This window comes from Pollicipes pollicipes, unplaced genomic scaffold (assembly GCF_011947565.3).
Source record: "Pollicipes pollicipes isolate AB1234 unplaced genomic scaffold, Ppol_2.1 Scaffold_4295;HRSCAF=5057_pilon_pilon_pilon, whole genome shotgun sequence".
Lineage (NCBI taxonomy): Eukaryota > Metazoa > Arthropoda > Thecostraca > Pollicipedomorpha > Pollicipedidae > Pollicipes > Pollicipes pollicipes.
In genome coordinates, this window is record NW_023596461.1 from 22,540,433 (window position 1) to 22,566,062 (window position 25,630).

At 54.1% G+C, this 25,630-nt stretch overlaps 2 protein-coding genes across 10 annotated transcripts; one reads left to right on the top strand and one right to left on the bottom strand.

The window, feature by feature from the left end:
• Positions 1–14: 14 nt before the first annotated feature.
• stck (LIM zinc finger domain containing stck) lies at positions 15–14,986 on the bottom strand. Of its 8 annotated transcripts, none has more exons than XM_037219894.1 (11): positions 14,862–14,979; positions 13,435–13,459; positions 8,890–9,113; positions 8,201–8,393; positions 7,164–7,306; positions 6,582–6,698; positions 5,665–5,806; positions 5,130–5,236; positions 4,174–4,245; positions 2,420–2,460; positions 811–964 (listed from the first exon to the last, which is right to left on the bottom strand). In XM_037219894.1, the coding sequence occupies exons 2-11, from the start codon at positions 13,440–13,442 to the stop codon at positions 929–931; spliced, it is 1,083 nt and encodes a 360-aa protein (XP_037075789.1). In that variant the 5' UTR covers positions 13,443–13,459; positions 14,862–14,979; the 3' UTR covers positions 811–928. The 8 variants fall into 8 exon arrangements, with proteins under 8 accessions (XP_037075787.1, XP_037075789.1, XP_037075790.1 ...); XM_037219895.1 differs by having other exon boundaries at positions 811–952; positions 14,862–14,978; XM_037219896.1 differs by lacking the exon at positions 2,420–2,460 and adding an exon at positions 2,851–2,878 and having other exon boundaries at positions 933–952; positions 14,862–14,978.
• Positions 10,584–25,615, top strand: Mo25 (calcium binding protein Mo25). 2 transcript variants are annotated; one of them, XM_037219904.1, is made up of 7 exons: positions 10,584–10,787; positions 20,393–20,516; positions 21,204–21,371; positions 21,938–22,056; positions 22,400–22,568; positions 24,139–24,411; positions 24,809–25,615. In XM_037219904.1, exons 2-7 carry the CDS (start codon positions 20,415–20,417, stop codon positions 24,989–24,991), a joined length of 1,014 nt encoding a protein of 337 aa, XP_037075799.1. In that variant the 5' UTR covers positions 10,584–10,787; positions 20,393–20,414; the 3' UTR covers positions 24,992–25,615. The 2 variants fall into 2 exon arrangements, with proteins under 2 accessions (XP_037075799.1, XP_037075798.1); XM_037219903.1 differs by lacking the exon at positions 10,584–10,787 and adding an exon at positions 15,486–15,605.
• The last annotated feature ends 15 nt before the right edge of the window (positions 25,616–25,630 follow it).

Below are 25,630 nucleotides of genomic sequence, written 5' to 3' on the forward strand. Positions count from 1 at the left end.
CAAGTAGACAATCGTTAGTAAAGCACGTTTTTATTGTCAAACAACATGCAGTTATCAAAGTAGTCTGCAAGGTAAAAGTTTTGTTTTTCTGTGACGCGTAAGTGTTATTAACAATGCAATCTGTCACACTCTCAGTCTGACTACTGGAAGCACTCACGCGACCTAATTCTACGTCACATTGGCTAAGGACTGAGGCGAATCAAGCACCAGGCGGCGAGCCCGCAGTTCTCGCATCCTACGTTATGTAAATAGGGTCAAGGCACGCGCAACAAGTGGTTGATCGGAGCACGTGCACAGAGCGCGCTTCCACGTATGTTCACAGTATGGTAATACTAGGCCATAGCGGCGGCTATCCTCGCTATGCAAATCAATCCTCAGATTCACGGATTAGGTGATTGTCGAACGCATTTCTTTGTATCATCGCTGCGTATTTTCCACACATTGATTATACTACAGCCCATGCAGTTATTTCAAATAACTTAGCACTAAACTGCGTCTGGCAAGGAAGTAGTACTTTTTAAGTAATTTGGCAAAAACGGTCTTCAACACATTTCGGAAGACACGACGCAGCAGGCGGCCGACAAAGTACTGAACATCAATCCATGATCGGTACAAGACATCACCGATGTCACGCCAGTTTTCAGACGCTTTCCAAAAAAAAACGCAGCGATGGCCAACATGACTGCGCAATCCATAATCCCAACCAACTCCGAATTCCAGACGCCAGGACGATCCAGTACAGGCCAGCGGACACACAAGCGCCAAACGCCCAGACGGTCGCCCACAACAGCCGACGTTGCAGCGGTGCGCGGGTGGCAGACGGGCCGGCGGCAGTCAGGGCGACGACGACAGGCCGGCAGCGGGTCCGCTGCATGACCACCACGGCACGCCGGCTGTCCGGGGAGACACCGGCGGCGGCGCTGCCGGCCTACTCCACCGTCGAGATCTCCCTCTGCAAGAGCGCCGGCCGCCGAGACGCGCGTGACAGACGGCGCCGTGGAGGGACACGGTCCGTCACGACCCGGCACGGAGGGGACGGCTCCGTGACGGGTCTTCTCGCGGACGGACTGCTCGTCACGCGCGTCCGGGGTGTCGGGGTCGGGCGCCCCGGTGCAGCGATGATGCCCGTCACGCACACACGCACACGCACACGCACTGGTAGCAGTTGGCGGTATTCATGGGAGGCGTTGGGGTAATGGACTGACGTCTGCACATAACGTGGGTCGGGCCGTGCGGCTCGTCTGGTGTCGTGTCGTCGTGAGATGTCACCAGGCCCTGTCCGCCACGGGCAGCGAGGAATACACGCCATGCCCGTTACACGCGGCGGAACACGGGAGCAGTACTTTGCGAAGGCATTAACGTACGAGCCCATTGTCCGCCACGGACATCCAGTCACAAAACTGGCGTTCGTCACGACATCGATGCACGCGGCCAACCTTTGTAATATGCACCGTGACATATCAACTGCCCCGGCAGGTGATTAGTAACAGGACCCCCATTGTCGTATGAATCAAAACAGGCGAGCCGAAAGCCTAACATTGTCAAGTCCAGTGTTCTTGGAATCACCACCCAACATGACAGCCTGTGGGCAACATATCGGGCAAGCGACGCACCTGGCCAAAAAGATACAGGCTTGACTGTCATGGAAGACGATAGTACGCAGCCCAATCACTCTTCATTCTGGTGGCACTGGTTTACACCACTTACACTGTGGTAGCAGACTTTCGAAGCATAAAGCAAAAGTTTGACAGCCGTCTATACAGGCGCGGCGTTAGTTTCAATGTCTGATATACCATTAGTTGAACTACGGACCACATTCTGTGGTTAAAACCGTTAGTCGTTTATTCGGTCACTGCTTGTTCCGGTTACCAAACACTTCCAGCCGGTGGGACTGCCTGGGGCATTAACTAGTTAGTCGACAGGTCAGTTGTAAATATCGTTGACGAATGTGTACATCAAATGAATTAAACCCGCCACCGTACCAGCCCGCGTTATGTTCCATCAAGCTGCCGTCCCTCAGGCGAATGGGAAATGCATCTCAATTCACGGAATAATTCCAACCCAAGCCTTTTCAGCAGCGCCTGATGGGTCTAGACTGGAAAAATGGAGAAGAGACCACTCGACAAATCAGATCTTACCGCAGCATGCATACATTACCATCAAAAACTTTAAAAATTCACATGACGATGCGCGAGAACTTTTGTCTTTTCAAAAGTAAACAGCTGGTCTCACGTGAAAGCACTCGCCATCCAGTCTTGGTCTCAATTTGTTTCCCCGTAACAAGAATGAGCCATTCCATGCGCCGGAGGTGACGGTGAGGGTGAACGGCAGCTTGACAGATGCAGCGGTCAATTTCGACGTTATCGGCAGGGCCAGTGAGTCGGTTATTCGACACAAATCTGCACAAGACGGTCCTTACTACTCGGCCTCCATGAACTCGGCGGAAACCATGCCGGGACCCTGACAAAAGACGCGGCGTTAGAGGCGCTGTCCAGTGTCGACCTCAACGTCCGGACTCGGCTGCCAGCACGGCTCCGAGCTCTCGTTAGACTATCGCACAGGGAGGGGACGAACATGACTGCTTAAGCCGGGGAAACGAAGCAACAAAGGCTGGCGAAATACACCCGAAATGGGCTACAGGGTTTGATACAAAAATACACGCGAAATACACGCGAAATGGACTGCAGGGATCGATTTCGTATCTACGGGGATAGATACGGAATCGATCCCTTGATGGCGTAGGGAGCAAAGGCACTAGCCATAGAGGCACTTGACAACTGGGATCAGTGTTGGCACGGTAAGGACACAAACGGGGGGGGGGGGGGGGGGGGGCGGGCAACCGTCACATACCCAATTACTCTTCACACACACGCAGTTCCTGAAAACAGGACAATACATCTCAGCACGCAGTAAAGCTTTAAGCTATGCACAAGCCAGCGTCAGAAAGCCATAGTAAGTAGACGAGATCGGCCTGATGCCCGAATGGCCTTCCCCAATGCCACCATCTGTGCCAGCCTCTGCAACGGGCTGCCAGCGGCATCGCCGCCCTGTCTCCACGGACAAAACATGTACAAGCGCCAGCGACTCCAGTCACAAACGTCTCCAACTGATCCCGAGCTTTGGGTTAATGCTGACGCAAGCGTTACATATCTGCAGGCCGGAGCTGCGGTTCGTTAACGCAAAACGCATGGTAGTGGCAGGTGGGCATTGCGTTAGCCGCCGCGCGGACGTAATAGGGACTACAAGCGAACACAGATGGTTGTAAATGCCATAAATGTGGGAGAATTTTAACATCAGAGCCACACTGCACAGCAGGTCCATCGACAATTTCTGTACACAATGATGTACACTGAGGCACGCCACGACAAACCGTCTGAAGGGACTGACATTTCTAACCCGCTTAGCTGTAGGAACCGAACGCCGCTCACACGTGACGGCTGGTGCATGCGCAATAAAATCGCTATCTTCCTAGACGCATTATTTACAGCATACCGATCTAACCAAGCTCTACCAGCACTAGCCAAAAGACCCATGTAGCTTGCAGAGAACCTTGGACGCCGTCAGGAGCTCGACAAACCGCATAAAAAACGCAGCCAATTTATGCGATTCGGACAGCATCACAAGCACCAAAAACGCACCAAAACGGCACAGACTCCAGCCCTCAAGCGCCATTAGTTAATTCTACAACGGACAGCTGGTTAGCACCGTCGGTTACCAAACAGGACAACACCAACAGAGGTTAGCATCCTCCCGACGGACAACACGGCGGTAGCCACAGTAGGACTTCCCCAACAGTGTTAGGAGCCCTCGATGACAACACAGCAGTTCCAGATGGCATGTTAGCGGTTTCCAAAAGCGTATTGGCAGCTCCTGCTGACACGTTAGCAGTTCCCGCCGCGGTGTTAGCAGGTCCGATCGGCGCGTTAGGAGCTCCAGATGACCCGTTAGCAGCTCCCGGCGTCGCGTTAGCAGCTCCCGGCGGCGTGTTAGCGGCTCCCGGTGACGTGTTAGCGGCTCCCAGCGACGTGTTAGCGGCTCCCGGCGGCGTGTTAGCAGCTCCCAGCGGCGTGTTAGCGGCTCCCGGAGACTTGTTAGCAGCCGCCGTCGGCGCGTTAGCCGGCGGCGGGCTGGGTGGCAGACTGGACCGCCGTTCTACAGGTCGTCTCGCCTCACCTCGCTCTCGTGCAGCCGCTTGAGGCGGCGGCGCAGCTCGTGCGGCAGCTTCTCGTAGCACTTCTTGCACACCTGCCGCATGGTAACACATGCGATCACAGTCAGCATCGTCACACGTCACAGTCAGCATCGTCACACGTCACAGCTAGCATCGTCACGCGTCACAGCCAGCATCGTCACGCGTCACAGTTAGCATCGTCACGCGTCACAGCCAGCATCGTCACGAGTCACAGTTAGCATCGTCACGCGTCACAGCCGGCATCGTCACGCGTCACAGTCAGCATCGTCACACGTCACAGTTAGCATCGTCACGCGTCACAGCCAGCATCGTCACGCGTCACAGCCAGCATCGTCACACGTCACAGTCAGCATCGTCACGCGCCACAGCCAGCATCGTCACGCATCACCAGTCGTCACAGGCATCAGTCACAGCCATTGGGCAAGGCCCGTAGACGACACAGGCGTCGACGTTGCGGGGTCAATCAGACCCCGCGGACCCGGCGGTGGGCTGCACACCATCCCCACCTGCTAAGGGAGCATCGAAAGGCGTGTAGGTTGGTTCAAAAAAGCTGTCAAGAGGCCGTTGATAGACCCACCATGACTGTTAGTAAACTGCAGCGGAAGTCAACCCACGCGATAAGCATGTCAGTTACCACGTATCGATGAGTCTATCAGTTACCACGCATCGTCGAGTCGTCAGCTACCACATATCAATGAGTCCATCGATGAGTCTGTCAGTTTAGCACAAGTCTCTTCCGGCGCAGACCCACATGCGTGGGGTGCATCTGTCGTGACCGTGAAATTTTATAACCGACTCCCGCCATCCCCAGCACACCGAACGAAGGCACTCTGACGATCCAACCCGACCAGCTAGATGCGCTATATGAATGCACCACAGGGTGAGACCAACTGAAGCCCCATCGCTGGTTGCCCCCGCCCCTTGAACGGCCGCGTACCGGTTTCATGTCCATCTCGAAGAACTTGGACTTGCGCGTGAGCGGCTGATCGCAGACGCTGCAGGCGAAGTGATGCGGGCACCAGGCCTTGTTCAGCGAGCGCACCACTGCCGACAGCGCGCCAGGCACATCGTCAGCGACAGGCAGAGGAGGCGATACCGACGGAAGCACCGAGGCCACTTACTGCACCCAATGAGCGATCGGCACCTACCTTACAAGCAGCGCTCTGCGCCATAATTGGTCGGATACCAAGCATGGTGGGTGCACAGCAACTATGAGTCATACGCGAGACAGGCATGGTAACACACCACACGCTGCGCCCGGAATTGGAACACCCGGGGGCGTTCAATGCATGTGGTCGTTGGAGCAAGATGTGACCAACCAAGTCACGGGCACTTCAACCTGCAGTGCGTAAAGCGCACATAAACCCTACTTTGGCACAGATGGTAGCTTCCCAACTGGCATAATGACATCTTAAGCGACACATCCCATAGGCAATGCAGTGAATAAACAACGCAACGGCGCGACACCTCACCTTCGTCCTCGACGACGTAGTTGCACACAAAGCAGATGTTTCCGAAGAGCAGGTGGTAGTCGGTGCGGCAGTACGCCAGACCCTTCTTCTCGTAATGGCGGTGGCCCAGGAAGGGCTTCTCGCACTTGGCGCACACGAAATGCTGCGGAAGGGGGCATAAGGTCAGCCAGCGTTTCAGCTAGTGTACAGGCGGGTATCCTTCTATTGCATCTGCCGGGCCCACCACCAGGGACACAGGTCTCAAGCGTGCTACGTCAGCCAGCTGTTTTTTTACGCGATGTCACCGGAGCCAAGCCGCCAGCGTAACGTGCTGGCGAGACCGCACCTTTCCTTGGAAAAGCTGGAAGCACCGCCAACACACATACCACGCACCTAGTGTCGCACTATATGCCAGGCCCGGCCATGCCTCTCGCAGCACGTAAATGTGACGCCGCGCGCCGACCAGTGACACACCGCCAGCGCGCGGAGCCGTTGTGAGAGGCTGTGCCGGCCGGCCCGCCCCTGCGTGACATAATGTGAGAGGCTGTGCCGGCCGGCCCGCCCCTGCGTGACATAATGTGAGAGGCTGCGCCGGCCGGCCCGCCCCTGCGTGACATACTGTGAGAGGCTGTGCCGGCCGGCCCGCCCCTGTGTGACATACTGTGAGAGGCTGTGCCGGCCGGCCCGCCCCTGCGTGACATACTGTGAGAGGCTGTGCCGGCCGGCCCGCCCCTGTGTGACATACTGTGAGAGGCTGTGCCGGCCGGCCCGCCCCTGCGTGACATACTGTGAGAGGCTGTGCCGGCTGGCCCGCCCCTGCGTGACATCATGTGAGAGGCTGTGCCGGCCGGCCCGCCCCTGTGACATAATGTGACAGACTGTGCCGGCCGGCCGCCCGTGTGACATGCTGTGACAGACTGTGACAGCGGACACCTCACCTCCACGTGCCAGTTCTTGCCGAGCGCGGTGACCACTCGCTCCTCGATGGGCCGGTGGCACGCGCCACATATCGGGATGCCCATCTTGTCGTGGCAGCGCAGACAGTACAGCTCGTTCTGGGGACACGGGCGCCAGCGGTGAGGCGGGGCCGTTGACTGCACCAACCGGACAGTCTAACGGGTGGTCTATGTCACACGGCCTATGTCGGACGGTATAACTACATAGCAAGGTGAGATATCCGGCCTTCAACAGCTGAGGATGGGAAGTAAATAATCCCAAATACTTTAAAGTTCATCTGAAAACTTATAAGACCCACAGACATTCGAAAAAGTGTTATAGAAGGGCCCATCGCGGGTAAGCAAAGTCGCAGGGAACTAGTGAATGACAATATCCTCCCCTTCCAAACCGGATCTAGGCACATAATACAGGCCTGTTATGGTGGTGTCCTCCACGCTGTAACACCTCTCTAATGAGCAGCCGGACCCAGACCTGCGACGGCCAGCACCGACGGCCCCCACGGCGCCGACACCCGGTCCGCGCCACGGCACGGACCAGGGCGTGGTCGTCGCCCCGCCCCTCACCAGCTCGACAGGACGTGTAGCCGGCGCGCGACTTGACCTCGCGCGCGCGTGAGTCCAGCTCGATGCCACACGCCTTGCAGTTGAAGTGGTACGGGTGGTAGAGCTCGCCGCGGAAGCGCAGCGGCTCCCCGTCCACCACGGCACTGCGGGCGGCAGGAGCGTCAGACAGCGCACACCGAGGGCGCGCCAGGGGCGATCAGAGACCCCCGGTCGCCGGTCTGGTGGTCTCCCTAACCAGGCATAGGAGAAATACTGGTCAGGTGCGCAAACACATGGCCACGAATTTGTGTAAGGTCTGGTTAATTGGTGCCAGATTACACGATAACAAAGATGTGGTCAATCAGCAAAAAGTCGCTGCCTTGCATTTTAACGCCAGGATGACCAGATCGCATCTGACGAATAAGAGGCTTTTTTTGCCAGACGGGATCACTGGGAATGACCCACACCACTCCGGCTACCATTCACGGAAAGCTGGGCACCTCCAGCCGCGAATCAATCTACATCCCACTCTGTTCGGAGATAGGGACATGTCAAGCTACGAAGGGGCAGGCGCTACACCAGGCGTCATCACGACTCGATGCTGTTGGAGAACGCAGCACGAGTCGCACCAATCGAGCGCAGCGGAACACAAACCAGCACACACGGTGGCGTCACTCCAGTCGGACCCAGAGCATCCACTGGCCCATGACCGGACCGTGCTCGAACCAGTACCGGTACACATCCCCGGCTGTTGTGCGCAGATAGTTGCGCGGCGGCCGTGCAACATATTGTACGCATATTCACTAATGCATCAGAATCGATAGCTTGGAACACACATGTCCTACACATTTTGTTCCATCACAATCCTGCCGGGCGTCCACCAGCGTGCTCTGCATTCACCACAGCCATCGCGTCCCAATCCCGCTCACAGCAGCCCAGACGTCCCATTCGACGTCTGCGAATACAGTGGTAACGACGCCACAAGAGGTCACCGCTGACCGGCCGGCCTCTGAGTACCGCCAGACGCCCGCCGTGCCCCGACCCGCCCACCCACTCACTGGCACTTGTGGCACATGTAGCGGCCCGTGCCCTGCAGGCGGATGCGCGCATTGCAGTCGTGGCAGAGCGCCTGGTTGCCGTTCTTGATGAAGCCCAGGTCGGCCAGCTCCTTGCTGCACATGTTGCAGCGGAAGCAGGCCGGGTGCCAGCTCGCGTTCATCGCCTTGATGACGCGGCCGATGATGAACTCATCTGGCGGTCACACGTGGCGGTGACGTCATACAGGACGGGCGGTGACGTCATCGGTTAACAGGCAGCTCCGTGGTCATGCCAATGATGATTTGCGCCTTTTTGCCGGACTCGGCCCAAAAACAGCCGCAAATGTAGCAAAATGACGAAAGGTCTAAAGCACGTTTCCACCACCCCTTGGCTTTCAACATCCCAATGCATGTTATGAAGTCCCTGTCCTGGACTTCATAGCTTATCACGCATAACGCATGGCAGACTGTCTAACTTCACCGTAACGGGGACACAGACGGCCATGACCCGTACCCAAGAGCTGGCATCACACACAAATCCAAAGCAATGATATCCAACACCTCCAACAGCAGGCGCGGTGACCGAAAGCGCAGCAGCCGCAGCAGAATACGCCACTCTCCGACCCCCGCTGGCCGAGAGCGCGACTCCCGCAGCACGAGACGCCCTCCCCTCCCCCGCCCCCGTCCGAGCGGGCCGGTGCCGTACTCACTGCACTGCTGGCAGCAGGGCGCGAACAACACCTGGAAGTCATGCTCGCAGTACTTGCGCCCCTCGAACTCGTAGAACACGCCATCGGGGAACGGCTGGAAGCACTGGGCGCAGACGAAGCAGTCCGGATGCCAGAGCTCGCCGGCAGAGTTGACGATCTGCTCGGACGGGTCGAAGCCCACCTCGCAGCGCGTGCAGACCGCCTCCCCCAGCGGCATGGTGACCCTGCAACGCCGCATGACAGCTCACGGCGCAGACAGCGGGCCCCGCGGTGGCACAGTCACTCTGCCACATGACAGTGGGGGCACAATGGGCGCAGAAACAGCTCCGCCAGTGGTACGGCCACTGCAGCGTCGTGCAGGGATTCAATGCAAGTCCGCCTAAGCAGCCTTCGCCGAACTCATCAGCGAGCACCCGTGTAAAACGACGGCCTACCACGACCACTACTTACTCATGAGGCACCGCCTACCGCGAAATCACCGCTGCGCTGCATGCTGTAGAGCGGGAGGTGGGGATGATCTAAGAACCGCGTCCGTACATTCTACCAAAGCCTTGCCCTCCCGCAAAACAGCGCCGGGCCAGCGGCGTGGCAACGCATAACTGACGCACCGCACGTGACATCAGGAAAACGCAGGTGCTTTGCGCCGTGCTGCGGCGTACAGAACATGACATGAGCTGGGGTGCGTACTGGCATCAGCGCGAGGAAAAGGCCGACAGCAGAGCAGTGAGCTCTCAAGGCAGCACTCATTCGAGAGCTGAACTCGGCCTGCTCGTCCCATCGCACCCGAAAGCCACCTCGCTTTCACAGGGGTCTCTGCACCACTGACGGCGCCCACACAGTGACGACAGGGTCGTGAGCACCCCCGCCCCCCCCCCCCCCCCCGCCGGCGGCCCGTGGTGTCGTGCCGTACTTCCTGGCTCCGGCGGGCACGCCGCGCTCCGGTCGGCCGCCGGCGCCGCCCGCGCTGGTGGTGGCGGCCGAGCGCTGCGGCTCTACGTGCGCGTAGTCGCCCAGCTCGTCACTGCAGTGGGGAACGGGGCGCGAGCGGCGCCGGTACAGGTCGCTCTGATCCATGTGCAGCCGCGGCGCGGGCATCGCGCGGGGGCTGGGCTCGCGATCGCCACAGACGGCCGCGTCCCGCTCACGGCTCCGCACTCGCGGCGTCCGCGTCCCAGCCACGTCACGTCCTCACTGCGGGCGGCGGCGGGCGCGTCTCCTCGCGCCGCACGGGACGTCCGAGCCCAGCCGCTGACGTCAACTGCCGCGCCGCCAGCGGACGTTCACTGGGCGGCACGAGGACGAGATGGCCGGCAACAGCGGGCGTCAAGCGTACGCGCGTCGCAGCGGCACGCGTCGCGCTCGCCGGCGATAGTGCCACCGCCGGCGTGGCCTCCTCGGCGGCGCTCTGTTTGCTGATGCCCGCCGACGGCAGGGGCGGCCCGAGCGGCGGCCGCGTCGGCGGGCGGCGCGACCGGACGCCGCGCGCCCGGCGGATGTGCGCCGACCGCGGCGGCGGCAGCGCCGGCCGGACGCGGCACAATCGGACGTCGCGGCGGCCGCAGCGGCGGCGGCGACGGCGGCGGCGGCGGGCGGCGGCGGCGGGCGGACGGCGAGCGTCGCGGACGGGCGCGCCCGACCGTCGGCGAGCGCGGACTGCTGCCAGGCGTCGGCCGCTCCATGGTCAAGCGCTGCGGCCGAGCGCGATAGCCGCCGCCGGAGGTGTGGCGGGTTGGGGCTGGCGCCTGATACGACGCTATCAGCCCGCCTTATCCCAGGTCGACGTCTGCAGGAGGCGCCGGCGCCCGGCCCGCGCAGAGGCGTCTTGGCGAGCGAGGGGTGTGTGCGCGCGTGCCCGTCGCCGAGCGATGGAGATCAGCTAGCCGACCAGAGGCCGACAGGTGGGTGGCAGCCGGTGTTTACCGGAGCTACAGGCCCGGCCGTTGTCGACGGCTGGTGCGCGGCGCCTCGACAAGGCCGGACGCACGTACACATACGAACTCAGGCGGCAGCTGTCGGCGCTGTTTACTGCGATGCATACAAAGCGCCATTGTGCGTTCAGCATGGACTACTACCGCGATGACATCCTTCAGCACAGGCTGCGGGTTCCTTGATGACTCACTTCCCTAGCGGCTGTCGCAGTATGTTGACTGTTCAAGATAATGACGTAACTGGCGAAGTAAGTAATGCGACCGCATGTGGTAGACCCGGATAGCTTGAGTTAATCGAGAACAATAGGACAATCTGGGGGGCGGCTATGTGTCCAGAACAGCATGAGAACCAATCGAAGGACCCACTTAAATAAGACAATGGCCAGACATGCCAAAAACAATGGCGCAATCAGACTGACAAAAAACAAGTTATCTGCTCGAGGTTGACCAGTTCAAAGAGCTGGTTAGAGCTATCCGTAACGCACTCCGGCTGATTTGCGAAATCTCCATCCTCTCTGGTTGGACCAGTGTTGCCATGTCCCAAGCAGACCGTGGCCGTGGCGACTCAACACCAGCCTGGCAGCCACGCTCAAAACTGTTGTTAAAGTTGTTAAAGACCTGTGACCATGCGACAACATTTACATCACGGGCAAAATTAACCACAAAGTGCGTTTCACACACTACCAATCTCTAGCTGACACATCAATGGTCCAACAATGTAAGACCTGGGTCTTCCCGCTTCTTAAATAAGCATGACTCCATATCTGATTTATGACAATGCCACGTTCGGCCAAAGCTTCCTGATTGCGAGTGCACGTCAATGCACAATCTTAAGGATGCATTGAAACTAAGGTGATTAAGTGACTGCATCAGAATCATACTTGAATGACAACCTTTTTTAAGATTCAGTCCGAGCCTCTTGATGCGATATTGTTCGGGCATCAGTGCCCACGCTAAGAAGTGTTCGTTAAATGACCCTTGAGCTCACCATCTATCGCGGAATAACGGACATCGCCCCGGCGCTGGGCACTGTCTGTTCTGGCCTCGGCCATCACCTGACCCTCCAGAAGGCAGGCACTAACAGCATACCATCCTAGTGTCTGGCTCAACATTGCAGCCATGTACAAGCAATTGGCTATTATTGCATATCTATATATGCACAAAAGCGATGCTCACAATCTAAAAATAACACAATGACTGCAACATAACAGCAATATGTGACATTCAGAATGTCACTGCAATTTTTGATTTGGTGTATGTTGTGGGGGAGGGGCAACTTGAGTGTTGTTATGGGGGGGGGGGGGGGGGGCAACTTGAGTGTATGTTGTGGGGGAGGGGGCAGCTTGAGTGTATGTTGTGGGGGAGGGGGCAACTTAAGTGTATGTTGTGGGGGGGGGCAACTTGAGTGTATGTTGTGTAGGGAGGGGCAACTTGAGTGTATGTTGCGAGGGAAGGGGGCAACTTGAGTGGTCATGTCACTTCTTTCCTAGAATTTCCAACACCTTATTGAGCATTACAGGGATCTAAAGCAATGGCAGGTAGGAAATTGCACACAGATCAATGTAGGCCTTTGGCTGCCATTAAACATTGATCTGATTATTAATGGCAGCATCATTTTTTGGATGTGTTGGCACACAGTTTCCAAGTATGACACACATTCAACAAATGACACCCAAATAAACAATCAAAACAAGCCTACCAAAAGTGTAAAGTGGGATACACAAGACTGCTGAACTTGCATAACCATTAGTGACAGCTATATAGGTCCAGATTTTTCATGCAGAAGATTTTTGAGACCACACCAAAGCTTTTCAAGTAATAAGCATAAAATGAAGTGTTGATGACATGGTTAACATAACATTATGTGGATCAATAGCAGCATCTTACTAGTATGAAATGTTAACTAAACATTGTTTCAAGCATTATTGCCAGAACACACCACTTCAATTCATCCAATAATATGATTCCCCATAATGCACTAAAAAAATAATTTAGTTTGATCTGAACTTTACTTTTAAGCAAAGATGTGCCACAATGAAGTTCATTTTTATATACAATAGTGTGCTGGTAAGGGGCTTTGTAGAAACATCTGTGGACATTTATTTGTATACAAAAATACATGACATGGTTGAAGGTGGCATTATGCTACTTCACCAGCTACAGCACTTTTTCACAGATGTTACAGACTGCTTTGTGTCAGGCCCAGCAAATTTAATGACATTGAGATTGTCTCATCATCACAGCAGATCACAGCTAACAATGCTCTCTTTGAACTATACTGATATATTATTGAAACCATATATTTGGGGCATTCATATGATATGGTGAACCAGCCTGGCTCACTGCCAATAACATAATAAGATTTTTATCATTTTAATAGCCAAAAAGCTACATACACCATTGTCCAAAGAGGCTTTCCAACAAAAAATTTGAACAGCACATTCCTGCCAGGTTTCAAGAAACAAAAGCACATTTATATAGAAGGCATGATGCTGATAATCTCAAGCTATTAAGCTCCAAGATTAGTGTTAGAATCAGTGAGTTATGTTCTTAAGCATGGTTAATTTGAAAGTCTGTTAGCTCAGTGTTACCACAGCTACACCACAAAATCACTTACCCAGGCATGTTGATAACTGGATGTCCTGCAACATTGCAAACAAAGCTTGATAGCAATAATACTAGGACCATGAAGTGCTTTAGACAATTCTATACTTGTAGCTACCCAATCAAGCTTGGGCAGCTACTTCCATGTTAGTCAAACTGCTCAAACCAATTCAATATTTGTGAAAACATAGCCATCAGCATACATACCAGGGTACAAATGACATAACCACATAGCATATTTATGGAAAAATACATTCTTATCAAGATGCTTTTAGGATACCACTTACATAATACACCAAACTCCATGAGTACTTATTTCACAGTTTTGTCAGAATATCCCATGGCTTGTGCAGCAACTGAGCAGCTGTTATAGGAAAACAAGTTGAGCTGAAGTTTAAGTCATTGGAAACAGCAGAGTCATTGGAAACAGCAGTTGAACTGTAGGAGGTACTTCAGGTATATCTAAGATGCAGTAGGATCATTTTCTCACATGCTCTATCTGGCACTATAAGCATAACCAATCTTTCACCAGCTAAGCCCTTTGTCAGGTCTCCGGGATATTACATTTGGCATCTGGAAAACACATTCATGCCCACCCAAGGGTGCAGTTTTGCACAATGAGTTGCTGGTGGGCTTGAGCAACAGGCCACAAAAATGAAAGAAATACACTGAAGGTAAGTAACAACATCAACACACAAACTTAACTGCCTGTACTCAGTGAATTGAAAAACATCTGAGTTTGAAAGATGGATGCCATTAATTTTAGGGATAGAGAGCCAATGTTCTTGAAAATTATCATGTGATTATGAAGTGTAAGGTAAAAACACTCCACTGGCATTTTCCCCCAAAATTGACAGCCATGTGCATTTTGGTCTGGGTTTAGTTTGGAACATGATAATGCACAGTTATGTGCACCAAACCACATAGATGTCTCTCTGGTGAATTAATTTTTGATACCTTGCTGAGCAGTGAAAATTGCTGCAACCCACCCCAAAAAACCTAAAATATGTACCCAAATTGGGCCTACCTAAATTAAGCCCACTCTTGTCAAAATTGGGGATGGATGACTCAAGCCCATCATGGCTTAGGCGCATTTGATGGGTTCAGGAAATCCCCCAACCAAATAGCAAACTACACCCCAGTCTCTGAACCACATTTTGATGCAGATTACAAACACTTGCTGTGGGAGCTACATGCAAGCATGAGTCATGCAGCTCTCGAAAACTTGAACCTTCCAAAGCACATTATGAACCTGCTTTCCCGACGCATGCTCGCGGGCATACACTGGCAAAACACCTGCGCCTGGACCCTGATATTGCCTTTTACCACTTGGGTAACATCGCTTGGCTTCTATTTGCAGTTATGAAAAACCTGTGAAAGTACACTTTCATTCACATTTCAAAGCTTGGTGGTGCATTCCACGCTCACAACACCCCTTACCTAACGTGCTCCCACCGAGTAAACGCCAACGCCCCTCCGCTGGTAAACGTCGCTGGAACAGATCGTGGGTCTGGGCTTTGGGTTGGGTCGAGAATAGCTGTGGTACCTGCTAACACGAGCTCTCCAGATCCAAGCTTGAGGACTTGGCTAGCCCAGACTTTGGCAGGCTCCAGCCAGAGCGATTGATGATCTTTATCATAATTTCCTTGTAATAAATCAATACTTCTTAAATAGGCATCATACATTTTTGGGGGGGCATTTGAACCATAAATGTGTATTGAATTTCATTAATTTTCTAGTAACAGCCAGGTGTCAAGAAGCCATATACATAACATAATAAGCCTTGGCTATTTGTGTACAGATTGATGATAAGCTTGGCTGTATATTCATATCGTATCCATCTGGCAGATTATGTTGTAAAATGTTCAAGGAACAACTAGTTTCTTTTTCAACATGCACCAATTCGAGCATGATGCATAAAAAATGGCGTCCTTAAAATAATGATGCATGTTTTAATTTAGAAATTGAACCTAGAGGGCTAAAATTTAGTTTTTTTCTATATCAAATTTATCAAAACATCTTGAGATTCGTGGGCTCTGAGATGCGCCGTCGTTTGCCGCATCGCTTTTGAGGCGCTGTATGTATGACGTGTGTAGATAATAGCGGGGTAATTTGCATCGGCTTTCCAGCTAAGTAAGGAGAGGATCGAAGGACATGTGGGCGATTTAAGTGGACTTCCATTCGGTAAGATAGCTCAACTTTACTATGTTGTGCTTAGCTTATTGTAAAATGTAACGATGCGTATGAATGTAGCTACTTTATGTTTGGGTCCTTCCCATGATAATGAGTGGGATTGTATGCATGAGTGAAACGAATGACTCACATTGTATTGATACACATAATTCATGCAGACGATCCAAAGCTATGAAATGCTTGTAGTACGTCATCTTCAGCTAGATTATTGCGATGCAGCTCCTCTGTACTTGTGATCACAGCCAAGTTAGGTTTTGTGGCAGGTTCCTATGAAAGATGGATCACTGGCATTGCTAGTTATGCTACAGATAGGGTAACTGCTTGGAATAGGATTCATGAGATTGAGATAATATGTCAGACAGAACTGACTAGTCCTACTCTGTAAATGACTCCAGTTACCATGTCTTGGCCACCAACGGGGCTAGCAACACTAATTACTTCTTATTCTGGACACATGGATGGACACTGAAATCAGTGGATTAAAATTCACTATCCTCATGTCAAAAGGAAGTGTAGCTGAGAAAAAATATGTGATGCATTGTGCGAACTGCCCTGGATGTAGGCAGTCATTAGGGCCTTATCAAAGTTTTACACATAAATGGGGCCAGCATGTCTTTATATTGCAGTCCTTTTATAACCAAATAACCATCTGGTCAGTCTGTCAAACAACCAATCCTACCATGTGAGTAAGTCAGACAGCTGCTCCTATGTTAAGTATGAGCACAGCTTTTTGTGATATTACATGACTCATAAATGTATGGCAGAGGCTGCTTGGTCTAGGGTTCATATAGACTTACCCAAGGGGCAAGGCCCCTTGGGTTAACCCAGTGATTGGGAGAAAGGTGCATTAGGCAGCATCTCCTTAGGATTAAATGTTTTCTGTATTCTTGGCATGGCATGCAGTAAAAATTCCAGATGAATATAACTTGCTATATGTCATTATGACACTTAGTACTTTGTCATTTTGGTTGTTCATGTTCTGTTTTAGAGCTTAAGAGACATCAACTGTGTGAAATGTACCTCTGAAAAGCATGTACATTTTGTTGTTCTGCCACCTGTTTCTGAGACCAATAGGAGCAGTCTATGTTATGCAAATGGGTTGACTAAATTATTATCCAGGAAGATATTTCAGTACATATATGCATGTGCCAGGTAGCTAACTCTTATTATTCTTTGCAACAGTCTTTTTATAGACTTAACTCATTCTCATCAAGAGGCAAGATGTAGTTCATGACTCCAATAAGATGGAAATAATTTAACATAATAAGTAGCTGCCAAAAGAATGGTAAATATGGTGACATACATTTGAAGCCAATGATGCCCCTGAACCAATGTGAAAGGGTTGTAGGGCTTCATGTTAATGGCAAAGATGCAAGCAAACTAACACATGTAGATTTTCATATGGGGGGCCCATTTCAAAGGGAACCCATTTTGTGTTAATGATTTTGCCTGGATTTTCTATCTTATTCTCTGCTGCAAAGTTATGAACTTTTTGTGGTTAAGAAAATAAATCATCCTTTTTGGTAGATTTACCCTTTCAGTGCTAATATTTCACCTGGAAGGGAAATGCATGTATCAGGCTTAAAGGTTTTAACATATTTCAAAAAGGCATGAACATGATTGGAAACCACACTCAGTAGTCCAGACTATTTAAAGGTCACCCAGGCATGTGTGTCACCCAGGCACTATATAAATATTACACACATACTGCCATCTAACTAGCTGTTTTCCAGTCATGGTCAAAGAAAACATAATCATCAAATTGCTTGGTGACAGGTACACCAGCATGATCATGACATCAATGGATGGCAATTGGCCCACAACCAGATAAGTGCATCAATTGCAAGCGTTGAACGTTAATCACGTTTTGTGCTGCAGAGTATGGGAATTTGGGTAGTGACACTAGTTATGACAAACAGCTGAGAAAGTTTACTTTAGAAAAGCAGGTAAAAGAGCATGTGAATGCAAATAAAAGCGATAAAATCGCGAACAATACACAAGATTACCACAAGAAATGGCCAACTCACCCACTCATACAGATATTTGGTTTCCACAAACACACCGTAGTTAATAAGCCACCTCTCGGTAGGTTAAGGCGCTACAAGTAAGTCAGCTCATCTGCTTCTGAGGCAGTTCTGACATGGCCATCTGGGAGTGACTGACTTACAAAAACATAATATCGAAAGCAGTCTTTCGCACTTAAAGCATACCATTAGATAGAAATGTGCGTATTGCATCATAGCTGATGCCTCAATATCCTAAAATTGGGAAAATTCCCTTTAAAACCATGTCTGTAGCCACTGTGATTGTAATACGCCATCCCAAGGCGATGCATGACAGGTTGTTAGCTGGTGAGAGATGCCCTCCAGCCCCCATCCCACCCCTCCCGCCACATTCCTAGCAGAAGTGGTCATTGGCCAGGTCAGTCCAGTGAGTCGCCTTCCTGGCTCCAGTCCTGTAGCAATTGCACTCTCTGTTGCTGTTAGCTGTTCATACTACGGCATGCCAGTGCGCTGCCAGGCACACATTTGGCAGCACTGTTCCATCAGTTCAGGTTGTGCTTGGCACGAGCTGTTGCCTAACGGCGTGCCACGCGATGGACAGGGCTGTTTGTATGCTGGGCATGCCCATCCGCGACTGTTGGTGGTGCTGCTGTCACTGGCCGGTCGGCCGGCTGGCCTGGCCGACTGGCCAGTCTCAGGTCCTGGGGCCCGCCGCAGGGCTGTGACCATTCCTCGATCAAGCGGGCCGTCCGTGGCGAGTCAGACCTGCTCAGCGAGGTGCATTCGCTGTGCGTGTGGTCCGCACTGTGGCAGTTTTGGACGGAAGATGTATTTCACACGTGGTCGGATGGTGTGCATGCGTGCACTGAAATCCTCCTCCGACGCCTTGAGTCGGGAGAATGGAAGATCATCTCCGCTAGCTCGGCCCTCACGCTGCGGCAGCTCCCCGCTACCGATGTCACACCGCGATGGTGCGCTCCTCCCGATGGAGGGGGTTAAGCGCGCCTCCGTCGCCGCCCGTATCTGACCTGGCTGAGCAATCTGACCAGATGGGGCAGTCCGGGTTAACTCCGCTAGAATCTGCAGTGCGACACCTGTCTCCTTCCTGGCGGGGCGGACCGCCCGTATGACCGTGAGGGCTGCAGTCGGACCGGGTGGCGGCTTTCAGAACTTGGTGCGTCCTTAAAACTTCTGGGAACAGTGGATTCTTGGAACGTTGTGAAAACGAAGCTTCTTGGCACGTTGAGTATGCCAGCGTTGAACGTTTGGTGCAAAGAACATGCTCCTCGAGCGCGAGGATGTGTGGGTCTGGTGGCAGGCCCGAAAGCTCTGCTTGCTCAGCAACTCACAAACTTTCGTCCAGACACGCGGGTGGTGCGTAAGCCCCGTCTCCTCGTCCGTAGAGCCGTGGTCGGTACGGTTCGCGGCAGTACTGACTCCTGCTGGGGCTCGTTCTGTGCATTTTTCCGCATGCCTGCGATTGGTACATCAGCTTGGATGCTGATTCATCCCAGGGCAGACGGTTCGTCGAGCAAGCTCCTTGACGACAAGCACTTGGCTGTCACTATCAGCAGTGGTTGAGCAGCCTCAACGCTGAGGCCTGACTGGTCGGTCGTTGAGATGCAGCGTGTCGTAAGCCGAGCGCGTGCTTCTGCTCTTCTGTTTTCGCCAACCTCGGCCTTGCAGTCAAAGTCATCATGGATGTACGCCGCGTGTGCCGCTCTCGTCTGACCTGTGTGGCTTCACCGGGAGTAGCTTCCAGGCATCATCTGTTCGTCCTGGCTGTGACCGAGTGATGTGTGGAGCTGACGGACGGAGCCGACCGTGCGGGATCAGGTCAGCGATGTAGCCGTTCTTTCGTGCATCAACCGGCTACCTTTGAAGGCGACGGTCGTCACCGCCCTGTCGTTTGACGCTGGGGGTGTCCGAGCTTAAGAACGACACGTGCACCTGCTGTGGTTGGCTTCCACCTCTCATGCTGCCATCCAGCACCTGAAAGCGCTGAGGCACGGCTAGGTTGTCTCAGCGCACTCCTGCCGGTTGCATCCACTGGCAAGGCTGGCAGCGCCGTCTTCGTACAGCTGTTGCCGTTGCTCGCCCCGACATGTTTCAGCAGGTGAACCACAGAGGGGGTGCCAAAACATTTTCCTGCGAGAGGTCTCTTGCAGCACCTGTTGACGCGAGCCTGCGCGTCTCCAGCGGACTCGCAGCCATTCGCTCTTCAGCTTGGCTTTCATCCACCCCGTAGCATTTGTTGCATTCTTAACATACATAATGTAACCTTCCAATCGTTTGGTCGAGCATCGTTCGGAGAGGGACTTATCCTGTTGCATTGTATCCTATTTATCCCATAGAAAATCGTACATTTGTCAAGGGAAGACAACGGTGGCGGTTTTGACATTTTGAACAGGACTCAGTGCAGTCGTCTTTGAAAAAGTCATGCCAGTAATCTGCCTCGTGTGGTGGTGATGGACTGCAACGTTTCAAGTCATATCCTGCTGGAACGTTGGGTGATCTTTGCTGAGTTATCTGAATATAATGTGTTACGCTATTTAGGATGGGCCGGGTGGCGTAGTACGTTATGTACGCCATCAGACGTTTAATGTGGGATGCTCTATATTATTCTGAGTGCATTGCTTGACACACCACGGCTCGGTGGATTCCCTAAGGATGTAAGCCTGCGTTTCTCTGCCAGTGTCGTGTTTTGCCCAGTACACCAGCCCCCGGTGGTCATCATGCGCCCGTCTCCCCACCGTCGCCTGCCGCTGTTCTCAGGGAGAACTAGCAAGGGGCCGCCATGCCGCTGTGGGGCAAGTCTCAGAAGAACCCCGCTGATGTGGTGCGTGCCATCCGAGACGGCCTGGCGACGCTCGAGAGAGGCGACAGGAGAACGGAGAAGGTGGGCTGGGCCGACGGGCGGGCGTGCAGCGTTGCCCCGGTGCGCCGGGCTATGCGACGCCTATGTCATAACGGGCAGTGGGATGTTTGGATGCGTGCAAGCCTGCGTCATGCGGTTTTTGCCTTGGCTTGTCGCGTCGGGATGTTGTTGCCAGACTGGCTGCTCTTGGGCTTCATGTGATGAATGGCCCATCACTGTTGCTAGCCGAATAACGACTTCAGGTGGCAGTTGTATTGCTTGACACGTGGTTGCAGTTTACTAAATGTTATAAGCTCCTGTAGACTGCGGCGATTTGCCATCATGCTATGCAGGGAGCTGGTGCAACTATCACGTATGGCTCCTATAGCAGTGAGCTCAGCTCGCCTGTGTGACTCGCGTAACGGTGAGCTGAGCTCGCATGTGTGGCTTATGCGGCGGTGAGCTCAGCTGGCATGTCTGGCTCGTGTGGTGGTGAGCTCAGCTCGCATGTGTGGCTTGTGCGACGGCGAGCCCAGCTCGCATGTGTGGCCCGTGTGTCGGTGAGTTCAGCTCGCATGTGTGGCTCGTGTGGTGGTGAGCTCAGCTCGTATGTGTGCCCCGTGTGTCGGTGAGTTTCAGCTCGCATGTGTGGCCCTTTTGACGGTGGGCTCAGCTCGCATGTTTGGCCCGTGTGACGGTGGACTCAGCTCGACCGCCGACCTTCGTCAGGCACTGGAGGACGTCAGCAAGAATCTGGGCTATGCGAAGACGATGCTGTTCGGCTCGGCGGACCAGGAGGCGCAGTCAGAGCACCAGCTAGCCAGCCTGGCGCAGGAGATGTACAACACCAACTTACTGTACATGCTCATCAGGAACCTGGCCAAGATCGACTTCGAGGTGCGTGGTGACGGGCGCCATCGGCCCGGTTTGGAATCGCAGATTGCGCGTGTCGAGCTATGTTTGGTGGTGGCGTGGGGAGGGGGGGGGGGGGGGGGTTACTAAGGAACGAGTGCTGACTCACAGATGTCACGGCCTATGGCAACGGAGATATATCGATGTGTGAAACGTAGGGCGGTGAGAAGAATATTGCTGTCTCATGACGAACAAAACCAGAAACTGGAGTGTCATATAAACATTGCAATATCGGACGCCAGAAGTACCTCTCACTGTGTGGAGTGTATTTGCTTTGAGCGTGTTCAGATGACTCGGCGGGAGCCGAATGCAGATATCGACGGAATGTCGTTTCGCCCGCACTGTCCGCTGGTGGGCCGATCCAGACCCGTTAGTCGTGCGTCGGCCGTGGATGAATGCTGCCGGGCATGGTGTCATGGGCGGGGTTGCATCGGCGCTGGACACGTAAGCGATGTGCCGCGATCGCTGGCGAGTGACCCTGCCGGCGAACCCGGCCGTGACCCATGGCGTGACGTGACACCACCGGCGTGGCGCGCCGTCTGCGTCCGCAGGGCAAGAAGGACGCCACGCAGATCTTCAACAACATCCTGCGCCGCCAGATCGGCAGTCGCTCGCCCACCGTCGAGTACATCTGCACTAAGACCGAGATCCTCTTCACGCTGATGAAGGGGTGGGTCACACGGCCGCGCGGCGGCCGAGGCCGGCGCTGGCGTCTGCGGGTGTCGCGTTCGGGAGCACCAGCAACCCGCCTTCAGCAGGAACGCCCTCTAGAGCCAGACTGAAACACGGGCGGGAGGCAGTGTCCATATCATGCTGTTGCGACCGCGTAGATATTATATCTTCACGTCAGGTGAGGAACCTTAATCTCCCAGAGGTGTCCGCGTGAACCATCCACGAGGAAGCCGCGTTTCGTTTTGTGCCGCCGGCTGCTCCGCCCACCGCGCGCCAGTGCTCTCCCGAAGCTCACCGGTGGCCAAGGTCGCATGACGCAGTGCGCTCGGCCACACCCCCAGGTACGAGCAGCAGGAGGTGGCGCTCCACTGCGGCAGCATGCTGCGGGAGTGTGCCCGCTATGAGCCGCTCGCCAAGATCATGCTTCACTCAGAGGAGTTCTACAACTTCTTCACCTACGTCGAGGTCTCCACCTTCGACATAGCGTCCGACGCCTTCTCTACATTCAAGGTGAGAGGTGGTTCTGATGGCGTATGCCAGGGCTTGGTTGTAGGCGGTGCGACCCCTAGATGCGACCTCCCCCACCCCTCCTCCCAGTCAGCATAATGGAACAAGAACTCGTGCTATGATCCTACTCAGCATACTACGGCGCCGCCGCTGCTATTTTTTGCGGGCTAGAGACAGCTGAAAGTGGTGAATGTGCTGCAGCTGTTGTGCGCCCGGTCTGTGTGAGCGGAGGCGGCACAGTCATCATATGCCGGCCTCCCTGTACCTCCTGGTACTGTGTGACTGGTGCGCGGCGCCAGTTGGCGGCTGGCGCGACCGGCTGTAGCGCCAGCTGGGTCTGCTGTAGCGCCAGCTGGGCCTACTGTCGCGCCAGCTGGGCCTGCTGTCGCGCCAGCTGGGCCTGGGCCTGCCGTCGCGCCAGCTGGGCCGGCTGTAGCGCCAGCCGGGCCTACTGTCGCGCCAGCTGGGCCTACTATCGCGCCAGCTCGGCCGACAGTGAGCACCCCCGACGCTGTCTGGCGCGAGACGGGCTTGCTCCCTCGCTCCCACGATAAGCGCGTCTGGTGTGACTGGCCGGCCCGGCTGGCAACGGTGGGCGGCCGGACTGCGTCACGAGGAGCGGGGGTGCCACGACGGAAGCAGTTGACTCATTGTATTAGAGCCACTGCTGGGGAACGGAGTGAGGGTCTACTGGCGGCCTCTGCTTGACTGAAAGCTTTCAACGATTTGATGTCCTTTTTGAGAGCTGTACTAGTTGCGGGGTTGTAGCAGTTGTGCTGCGCGACGATGACAACACGGTATTCGCGGAGCTGTAGGGGCTATTTTGTTTATGTGTGTGTGTGTGTATTTATTGTTGTTTACGTGTTTATGTTGATAGCTCGGACTCAAGCGTGTATCGCGTAACCACCAGGTACGCGAGCATGCGGTGAAATGAGTCCCTCAGACGAAACGGCAGTACTAAATTTTGCGGGCCATTGGACATGGACATGGGACATGGACATGGCATGGCACATGGACATGGACATGGACATGGACATGGCAGGTCTCGTCATTCCAAGTTGCGGCGGAACATGACCGAAAATTGTCGACGGCGGATTTGAAATGATGGCTGCGGTCATCTAACGCCGAGCTATTTTACCAAAATGTTGGCCGGTTATGACGGGCGCATGTATGTACCTATCAACAGGGCATGACCAACGCGACACAAGAAAATGGATTGCCGTTTGTTAGAACAAAACGATTTATCGTAGTGCCGAATGAAATAACTGAAATGTTAGCTTTCAGTTCTTATCGTTAGTTCTTGGTTATCGTTATTTATTTCTAGTTATCTTAGTATATCCATTCCAGTTTTGACCTGTTTCTTTTTCAGAACATACACGCAAAATATGGTTCATCTGCCTAGACACATGACGCTAGCTACTGTTGGAGCGTTGCAAACTGCAGTCATCTAACTTCCTGCCCTTGCTTGCAGCATTGCTATGATGTCTAGCTGACACTGAAATTGCTATATTCTTTTGTTTTCATAGCCAATCTGTTCGCTAAAGAGCGCCGATTTTGTCTCACCGCTGTGCAGGAGCTGCTGACGAAGCACAAGATTATGTGCGCGGAGTTTCTGGAGACCAACTACGACCGGGTGTTTGAGCAGCACTATAAGCAGCTGCTGCACTCGGAGAACTACGTCACGCGACGCCAGTCACTGAAGCTGCTGGGCGAGCTGCTGCTCGACCGGCACAACTTCACCGTCATGACCAGCTACATCTCCAGCCCGGAGAACCTGAAGCTCATGATGAACATGCTCAAGGAGCGCTCCAGGAACATCCAGTTTGAGGCGTTCCACGTGTTTAAGGCGAGTTATGCGTTGGAGTGGATCCCAGTTTGCCAGGTCACTGCTGTTGGCTTGTGACCCGCAATACGCTGTTGCTGTAAACGTGCCTTATATATGGTTTCCGCGCGTTATTTGGGAAATCTGTCCGGGGTCCATGGGTAGTCCCCAGGAAAGGTCTGTATATCAACTGAACCTGGAGCGCCTCGAGTGTGCACAGCGGAAGGTTCCGCCGGTAGTACGCCGGGAAGATGTTTGACTGGAGTGGTTGTCGCTCCGCCGCTTGCTGATCAGACTGCGTTGGATTATCCAGGGCAGTTTGATCCTGCCAGGGGCCCAGTCCCGAAGCCTGCCGTTTCCTAATCGCCATCAGTCACCAGATAAATGGTCGTCAGGTGACGGTGGCGTTCTCCATTTCTAGGTGTTTGTGGCCAACCCGAACAAACCGAAGCCCATCCTGGACATTTTGCTGCGGAACCAGGAGCGGCTGGTAGACTTCCTCACGCGCTTCCACACTGACCGCAGTGAGGACGAACAGTTCAACGACGAGAAGGCCTATCTTATAAAGCAAATCAAAGAGCTAAAGCCAATGTCGGACCAATAGTGACTGCTTGGCGCCAGCTGCCAGCCGCGGGCGGCGGCCAAGTGGAATTTCTCCGAGACGATGGCAGATGGCGGCGCGAGAGTGATGAGCCAAAGCAGATGCCAGTGAAGTCTGCCGCAAGGTTGTGTGATTGGTGCTAACCCTGCTTCCACTGCCACGCCGCTGCTGCCGCGAGGCTGGGCGCGTCACAGGCCGGGAAGCACCGTCAGGCGCGTCCGCAACGCCAAACCGGCCGACTAATGGGGGAATTAATGTGTTCGCTCGGCGTGCACAGCAGCTAGATACCTTGCCTGGCTCTCCGATTATCAGGTGGTGTAAGTGCCCACGGCAATGATCGCACGTGTATGCTAATTAATATGGTGATCGTCGGTGGCTGGTGGCCGCTGGCCGTGCCTGTAGACCCGAGGGCGATGCGGGCGGCGAGCGGCCGTGCTGACGCGGCGCTGGGCCCGGGCCGCCGCCCACTAACAGCGTGCGGGGGCGTCGGCGCGCGTCGCCTGTGCATATCCGAGGGCTGTGGGTCTGCCCGCCGTTTGTACTCGTGATCGCATGGCCAGTGGGCCGTCGCCGGGCTGGGGACCGGCCACGGTGGTGGGTCCCGATAATACAGCCCGCTTACGAGGGGTGGATGCTGTGGCC

What these genes read in the sequence shown, in the direction of transcription:
- stck (XM_037219890.1), bottom strand. An exon ending in GCCCTGCTGCCAGCAGTGCA is followed by an intron (nt 8,394 to 8,889) that starts GTGAGTACGGCA and finishes TGTGACCGCCAG; the next exon opens with ATGAGTTCATCATCGGCCGC. An exon ending in TACATGTGCCACAAGTGCCA is followed by an intron (nt 7,307 to 8,200) that starts GTGAGTGGGTGG and finishes TGCCGCCCGCAG; the next exon opens with TGCCGTGGTGGACGGGGAGC.
- Mo25 (XM_037219904.1), top strand. Translation starts at nt 20,415, where the DNA reads ATGCCGCTGTGGGGCAAGTCTCAGAAGAACCCCGCTGATGTGGTGCGT. An exon ending in GCGACAGGAGAACGGAGAAG is followed by an intron (nt 20,517 to 21,203) that starts GTGGGCTGGGCC and finishes GACCTTCGTCAG; the next exon opens with GCACTGGAGGACGTCAGCAA. An exon ending in ACGCCTTCTCTACATTCAAG is followed by an intron (nt 22,569 to 24,138) that starts GTGAGAGGTGGT and finishes ACCGCTGTGCAG; the next exon opens with GAGCTGCTGACGAAGCACAA.